The sequence below is a fragment of the Oryza glaberrima genome, chromosome 10 (assembly GCF_000147395.1).
Source record: "Oryza glaberrima chromosome 10, OglaRS2, whole genome shotgun sequence".
Lineage (NCBI taxonomy): Eukaryota > Viridiplantae > Streptophyta > Magnoliopsida > Poales > Poaceae > Oryza > Oryza glaberrima.
The window spans coordinates 345,347-353,881 of record NC_068335.1 but is presented as its reverse complement, the minus strand read 5'-3'; the positions used below and the strand labels follow the sequence as shown (position 1 = coordinate 353,881).

Here is an 8,535-nt window from a genome sequence, read left to right as displayed (position 1 = left end):
CACTTGCTCTTCGATTTGTTGTGATCTTTGTGCTATGATGAAGGTTTTCATAGGTGATTTTTCATCTAATTGATTGAAGCTAATCCAAAGAGTGAATATTATGCAAAGATTGTAAATGTCCTATTGTTCCAGATATCAAGTCTTTGGTAAGAAACTTTGTTTCAATTTCATTTCTTCATACAAACCGTAATACTAATGAGATGGCTCAGCTGTTGGCAAGAACAAGTGAGTATGATAGTTATTTGACCATTCGATAGTGTGTTCTTGGTTGTTCTAGAATATTGTAAATTTTGAAAGTTTCTGCAAAGAATGTACCAACATTGATCTGAAAAATCCTCAACCCTTCCCGTGGCTTGAGTATAGCGACCGCGAATACACAAGTGTATGCTAAAATCTTAATCAATCATCTGTAAGAAAAAGACATTGTTATATTAGGTGTAGTTAAAAAAACAAACAAATGTTTTTGTCCACGACTATACCATCAACATATCATGATTAAAGATGAGTCTTTATATTCCTTAGATAAGTAGGAAATGGTTAGCTATTTTGTAGTTTACATATAGAACCAATATATTTGTTTTACACTTTTGTTGGGTGAGTCATAGATGATAACTTTAACGAGACAAAAGCTTACACTATAAGCTTAAAGTCTATCTCGACTTGGATCCGGATCCAGCTGATCCGAGGCAAGAGTTTCGAGCTTTTTGCCACCAACAGGTTTGTATTTAGTTACTTTTGGTGAGTAAGCAGCAGAAGGGGGTACAGAGAATCCGTAGCTGGAAGCAACAAACAAAGAAAGAAAGGGCTGTTCGTCTACAAATACTACCCTCCCGCTCTTCTTCTCTTCCTCCTCTCCTCTCCGCCATTAAACCTCACAAAAATAATTAAAAAAAATACCCCCAAACTTCGCAAAAATTTTTCTCCCCAAATCCATCCAAAAATCCTTCATCCCCAATCTTCTCAATTCGCGAATTCATCCTCTCCAGCAATCGCCCCCCAGTTTTTGTTTTCTCTTTCTCTCTCTCGATTTTGTGTTTCTTGAGGTGTTTCTTTGTGGCCTTCTCGTCGCCATTCTTGGTTGGATTAGGGTTAGGGTTCGTCGGGATGAGGGTGCACGAGGAGGCGTCGGAAGACAAGGAGCGGGAGGTGGAGGAGGCGCCGGACCTGATGCCGCTGTCTCCGCCGCCGACCGCCGCCGCCACTGCCGCCGTGGTTGCGGTGGCGGGGCAGCGGCTGGTGGTGGGCTACGCCCTGACCAAGAAGAAGGTGAAGAGCTTCCTCCAGCCCAAGCTGCTCTCGCTCGCCAGGTAACTTCTTTAGTTGTGATCCCGCGTCAAATTTGGAATCTTTTCTGTGGCTCTCGGAGGAGGCGTCTTCGTCTTGTGGGGGGATTTCATGACAATAAAAAGAAAAATGGTCTATTCTTTTTATTTATTTATTTATTTATTTATTTATTCTGAACCGAAGAGAAGCCCTCCTAGTACGCTTCTTTAAGGCCTAATGGTGCTTAATTTCAGTGCATCAGATGGCATGTGCATTTGTGATGGATCCACGGTCAGATTGTGTTTTAGTATTGTGAGGCAAGAACAGGGAAGCGATTTAATTAGAGTCTAACTTGATTTATCTTATCTGAAATGGGAATGTAATCACTGCTGTTGGCTGAATCTGTAAGTACTGATTAAATTGGTGAGTTAGTTATTATTATGTTGTGGGAGTTTAGTGGATAGTGAGAGTGGCTCTTATGCATGTGAGACAGATGGTAGCTACAATTGGTCTCAGTATTATCTTACTACTTCTGGAGGGAGGGAGGGAAACTGGGAGGTTGGCGTCTTAATTATATGTCCTGTACTAATCACTAGTCTCAGTTACGTTTCTGTTGTGTTGTTGACTGCTTGTGATAGCTTATCTCCTTGTCAACTTGGAAATGTTGGCATTTCTTTAATATGCGATCCGTCTATCCTACGGTTGGTATATGGGATTGGAATATTCTTGGGGATAAACACCTCTCAGGTCTTTGAAACGGCCTGAGGGAAAAAAAATCAGATCAGTCACCAAAGTATAATTTACTTCCGTGAATCAGCTTGACCTGAATTTAACTATAGTATGCACATGTTGACTTGACTATGCATTGATACATTCTCTTCCAGCATAGAATCCATGAAAATGATAGGTTCCTGTTTTGTAGTTGCAGGCTTGCAGCATAGGAAGTGTACTTTTTTCCTGGTTGGTGAACCATGACTCTCTTCAGAAAAAAAAAGAGAGATTTTATTCTTCTAGATTTACTGGTAGTCTCCTTTGATATTTTATAGGAAGCATTTATTCATAAATATTATCAGATGATTTATACATTAATAGTCTCCTTTGCCATTTAAAAGGTTAGATTTCAAGGACCCTACAAAATGCCTTTTTGTCTGCAATAGTTTTAAAGCATCATATTTTGTTTGTTGAAGACTTGAAGTGATCAAGTTTTCAATGCTTCCAAAACACAGTAAAAAATTCTGGAATGAATTTAAAGTCAGGTGTTAGCTCAAAGATTAAAGCTGTTGTCAGTATTATACACAAGCTCATGATGTGTTGTAAAGAAAATAGAGTTCGCTTTACCACAACAATTGATGACATCCAGATGTTTTTCCCCCCTACCTGTAGCCTCTTGGGAACAAAAATGTTAGTGGTGTTTGGGTAAGATGTAGCAGTAGAGAAGTAGTGAGGTGTTCTGACAAGTGTATGCCTTTAGTTGGGATGGTATACTTGGCTACATTTGCGATTGAATCAACAGATCACATAGTAAAATATCGATATTCCAGAATATAAAATCGATACACTATTTTTTATTAGATATACTAAAATGCAAAATCAGGGGAATTGCCATGTGGTTCCAAGCCAACAAACTACAAAGATGCTACACTAGACAATATGCTGATGCCAGTGATAACATATACCTGAGTGCTACATTGGCATTATAGGATGTTGTTCAAAACAATGGGTAGGGGCGACTACTTCTCAATAAAACTGTGTTGATGCTGTTTATTTAATCATTTTACAGCTATGTTGTTTCTGGGGTATTTATTCTGTTCCTCCCTTTGCTTAATAACATCATCTCTCTTAGCTTCTTAAACAACTGGTTGATTAATGCTACTGTCTAGGAGGAAGGTTTGAGAGTTTATGTTGCTACAAAATTTTTCCTTGGTATTCAAGTTGTATTCAATGTCTTCCCAGAAAGCCAATATTAAACAGAGGTAGAGTAAATAAAACTAACTTTTCATATTTAGCTGGAGCCGATGCGCTCTATGAGCTTCTCATATGGTCACTTGCTCCGGATGGTTAGTCTATTTCTGGGTGATCTGGTCAACACTTTGTGTGTGGCATGTTTCTTACTTTTGGGAGTGTGGTTTCTTATATGGTCCTCTTGATTCCTCCTTTGTAAGTTTTCTTTCTTCTTGCTGAAATGAAGCACAATTCTCCTGTGTTTCTGAGAAGAAAAACCGTCGATTCTTCAATTGTGTTTCATAAGTTGTCTTAGTTTAGTTTAAGCATTTCCTTTATCTGGATTATATCCCGCTGCCCAGGGATAACCTGTGCTCCTTTGTCAAAAGTAAATCCTTTCATCAATAGTAACTACAGTACGATCCAATGCATTTCTTAGCTAACACAAGAAAAAGCTTGAAGCTGCCTGAAATAATCACACCTCATTCCTTTGAAACTATTCCTACTATTTTCTTATAGACTACAAGCTTACATTGTTATGAACAGTACACTGTGTTCGCATTAGGTTTTTTCTTTATGTTAAATTTTTGCAAGTTTCCTTAAACTGTTAACCCTTTTCCTTCAGGAAGAAGAGCATTCATTTTGTATCAATTGATGAGACTCGTCCTCTCTCTGAACAAGGCCCGTTTGATATTATATTGCACAAGGTTAGTCCTCATGCCTCTCTTTGCATGCATGAAATCAAAAACAGTATGCCATATATTAGTTAGGTTTTGTTAAACAACCATATTGTGCCTTTTGTCACTGCCTTAATCTTATCAGATATGTTAAAAACTTTTTCCTGTATATGCCATGCTGCCTAAGATATAATTTTTTTTCTGATTGATTTCCCTTTTTTATCAGCTTACTGACAAGGAGTGGCAGCAAGTTTTGGAGGTAGTCCTTGAGCACCAAAGCAAAAACTTTGATTCGATCAAAGAAAGAGTAAACACTCTTCAATTCATTTTTGTCCTTGTTGACCTTTTTCATCTTCTTGAAGGATTATCGTGAAGAACATCCAGAAGTAACTGTCCTTGATCCACCTAATGCTATTCAACATTTGCACAATCGCCAGTCAATGCTTCAAGAAGTTGCTGATTTGAACTTATCAAATGCCTATGGTAAGTTTTGCATATAATTATTGAATGTTGGTACTCATATGGTATCGAAGAGATTGTGTTATAGTTTCAATGTTCTTACTATTCACTTTAGTCCAAGTTAATGTTGTGATTTAACTCTTGTACGCATGAGATTACCATGTAGAACAGTAATACTGATCCTTCAAAGAACCTTCGCTCACAGTACAAAAATAGGGGATAAGAAGAGAGCATTATATTAATACCCACATTATGTAATTATCCATGAAATTTGGTGGAACTGTAAAAACAGATAAGTCTTTGTTATATTGCACTGCTTTCCTGAATTTGCAAAGTAGTTTCTTAGCATTTCTAAAAATGTAAACTGCAAATCTTAATACTGGCTTATGTCTGAAAATTACATACCTCCTCTACCAAGAAAAATGCATAGCCTTTTGTTTGTTATTTCTTGTGTTCAACCAATCAACCAATGCAGGTGAGGTTTGCACTCCACGACAGCTGGTTATCATGAAAGACCCATTGTCTATACCATCTGCAGTTGCCAAGGCTGGACTAACGTTGCCCTTGGGTGAGTTATACAATTATTCTACATCCATGCTCAACCTTAAAATTAGAGCACACTATCTATGTCACTAAGTCTTCTTTTTGAGGAATATATATAGAGGAATTCTAGGTTATCAATTTCCAATTCATTTCATCAAATCTGTTAAAAATTGGATGGCAAAATTCTGGCATGATTCTGATGAGAATAGTACTCTATATACAGTTGCCAAACCATTGGTAGTTGATGGAACATCGAAATCCCATGAACTATCTCTTGCATATGTGGAGACATCCTTGTCAATGCTTGATCCTCCTCTGGTTCTCCAGGAATTTGTCAATCATGGTAACTTATTTATCATGTTCAATTCTTGTTTCCAAATCTTTTATCTGTCCTAACACTTCCTCAAATGTGGATATTGAAGTGCTGAGTTTTTTGTTGTACAGGTGGGATCTTATTTAAGGTATATGTTGTTGGTGAAACAATACGTGTTGTTCGCCGATTTTCTCTTCCTGATGTAAACATCTATGATCTGGAAAACAATGATGGCATCTTCCGTTTTCCGAGAGTTTCCTGTGCTACAAATACTGCAGAAGATGCAGAAGTTGACCCTTCTATTGCTGGTGAGCCTTCTGTGTTGCTGTCAGACCTTTATTATTCCATATTGGGTGTATAGTGGCATATTTCCAAACCTTACAAATTTGGGAGTTTGGAGTGGCATGTAGAGAACAGGAAATCAATGGCATATCTCAGTTTGCAACTTTAGAGTGGCACATACCTAATGTTTCCTTTTAGTTTGGTCTAAACTATTCCAAGTTGCTTGCTTCATGGGCATGATAAGAGTCCTTTCGGGCTAATAAGCCTGTATTTTAGTCTGATGAATAAGCTATCTGCTAAATCTGTCTACTAAAAATATCAACTAGTGCAGCTCCCTGGTGGTTCTCCAGGGAAATAAACAACTCAATTGTTAAAGTTGTTTAGTCTGACCGAATACCAACTTTCCAATTATCAAATTATAAACATATTTATGTTACTGAGCAAAATGCCATAAAATGACAGAACTTCCTCCAAAGCCGCTTCTAGAGAAACTTGGGAGGGAGCTTCGGCGCAGACTGGTATGAGTAAATCCCATTCATGTTAACAATATCTGGTTTATCATTTGTTATACCTAACTGTAAAATATTTCAGGGTCTTAGACTGTTTAACTTCGATATGATTAGAGAGCATGGAAGAAAGGATCGGTACTATGTCATTGACATCAACTATTTTCCTGGTGAGTCACATTCTTGTGTTGTGTGTGGTCAAGTAGGGGGTGCTCTGTGCAGTTTTCTAATGCTCTGCCACCATGAATGCTCTACTATTTTCTGGACAGTTTACCAATGATTCGATTGTGTTACCATAGAATATAGCTGTCGTTTGCATACCTGCTAAGGGTAACATTGTATTAATTACTTGGAAGATTTACACCGATCTGTAGATTGGATTATGCTATAGCCATTTTTTGCGTTGAAGCTAAGCATAGCGGTGTCAGCAGGTCATGCTCATGCATTGTACATGCATATGCTTATATCTGTGGAAGTTCCTCCTGGGTGGATATGTGCATACGTAGAGCATAGAGATTGACATGACTGCCATTGTACTGAGATGGGCATCAGTTTTTAACTTCTTTTTTTTTTTTTTTGTGGGGAGTTTTAACTTCATTTAACATGACTGGAATTAGTTACTCTATTGGGTCACTTTCTTTTTGCTACCAGCACGTCATATATCCTCAAGATCATGTTATATGATTGTTGTACTTCAAATCCTGCAGGATATGGGAAAATGCCAGGCTATGAGCATATATTCATTGACTTCCTACTCAGCCTTGTGCAAAACAAGTACAAGAGGCGTTTAAGCGGGAGCTGAAGTGTAGAGAATATATCCAGCCGAGAGTGATACCATTGACAACAAAATGCCACCAATGTTAGCTGGCAGCTTAGATAGATTTTTTTTTTTTTTCAGTTTGTACAGGTCAAGGAGATGTTAGCTTTGAGGCAGATGCCTGACGAGCAGTTCAAAAAAAAAAAAAGGCTGCTTAGTGCCAGGACGATATTAAGAACAAACAAAAAAAGGGAAAGAGAAAAAAGGTTCGGTCTCTCCGTGCCCAACCTGTGTAAATCGTTCACTGAGTTCCAGCCTGAAGCTTTTCAACAAAATGATGTGATTGCCCATTTCGATGAGCTCTATCTGTTGCGTGCTGGTGCTGTTTTTATTTGCTCTGAACGCTGAATTGCTGAATGCTGATGGATTCGTCGCTTCTGCAGTCTAATATGAGTTTTATCTCTGGATTGTCATATCGTATATGATGGAACTGTTGATTGAGGCTTTGATGTAAGTTCACATCTTCTGGCCCATCGTCCATCCTCCAAATGCAATGTTGAGAAAAGCCCAAGCCAAACGGGAATCGGAATCTTCATCTGGTGAGCATGTTCTTCTCACTCTTGTGTTTCAGCTAGAAACTAAATACACCTTTTTTTTTATAATAGAAATAAATCCGACCTTTTCTTTTGAAGAAGCTACAGAAAGTAAATAGACTAGTACTCCTATAAGGGCATGTACAATGGTTGTTAATAGTGGTCTCTTAGCGTTGCTAATTAGGAATACTTGTTGACATGGAGGAAAGAGAAAGAGGAGAGACAAAACATCGTTGTTATGCATGACAATAGCTTAACAACGACTCTTAGTCACTATAATATGGAAATATGGTTGCATGAGGATATAAATATGGAAAGAATATTAACAAAAGAAATATTTTTTAAGTTAATGATTAGAACCTTTGTTGTCTCAACTATTGTAAAAACATGGTCTCTAAATAATCTTATATTGTTTAAGAGACCATACCCGTCTTTGCCATTGAACATGTCTAATAGAGTAGCCAAAATCTGCTGAGAATGCTGTCATTCAGGATGGCACCCATACATATCCTTGCATCACAAAACCTACATGCACGGTCTTAATCAGCTAGTGAAAGCAAGAATGTTTCCTTCACATCACGGTTGATTACTGGTGGGGTCGTTTTCAGATAAGAGAGCATTACGTTCATCTGGCCTCATCCTGTAAATTAAGAATTATTATCTCTTCCTGACTGTCAATCCCATTCACATACCATGAGCAATTCAATGCGATATAGCCGATTGCTATCTCATGGGAAGGGAGAGAATTTCTATGCCATAATATAAGCATTTCTCTGTTGATTCCAATATTCCATAAATTCCATCATTTCCATGATTCCACAATCAATTATATGCTTAGAAAAAGGATCTAAGTAATTCAAAATTTTAAAGTTAACAACTGAAGTGACAAAAGATTTCTTTCGACCTAACCTTTGTACTTGCTAAACAACATAGAAATCTTTATATTTTGGAATGGAGAGTATATTACGGTGAAGCATCAGCATTTGTGTAGACAAGGTTACCATGATAATTCCAAACTTATTGGACAGAATCACACAAGTTGATAACTGGATCATATAATAAATTATCGGCTCATGCCTTTTTCCGCATTGAAATGCATATCACAAGCTGAAAGAAAGCTCTCAGAACATTATCATGTTTGGTCAAGATCACATAATTTATCTGTACACATTACGCAATGAACTTATCTCAGAACTAACTA

General features: G+C 37.6%; 1 protein-coding gene across 1 annotated transcript; it reads left to right on the top strand.

Annotated features, from left to right (window-relative positions):
• The first annotated feature begins 785 nt into the window (after positions 1-785).
• On the top strand, positions 786-7,091 carry LOC127753115 (inositol-tetrakisphosphate 1-kinase 1). The gene is made up of 10 exons (XM_052278584.1): positions 786-1,307; positions 3,830-3,911; positions 4,108-4,140; positions 4,244-4,364; positions 4,816-4,908; positions 5,107-5,226; positions 5,328-5,504; positions 5,941-5,996; positions 6,070-6,154; positions 6,692-7,091. Exons 1-10 carry the CDS (start codon positions 1,105-1,107, stop codon positions 6,784-6,786), a joined length of 1,065 nt encoding a protein of 354 aa, XP_052134544.1. The 5' UTR covers positions 786-1,104; the 3' UTR covers positions 6,787-7,091.
• The last annotated feature ends 1,444 nt before the right edge of the window (positions 7,092-8,535 follow it).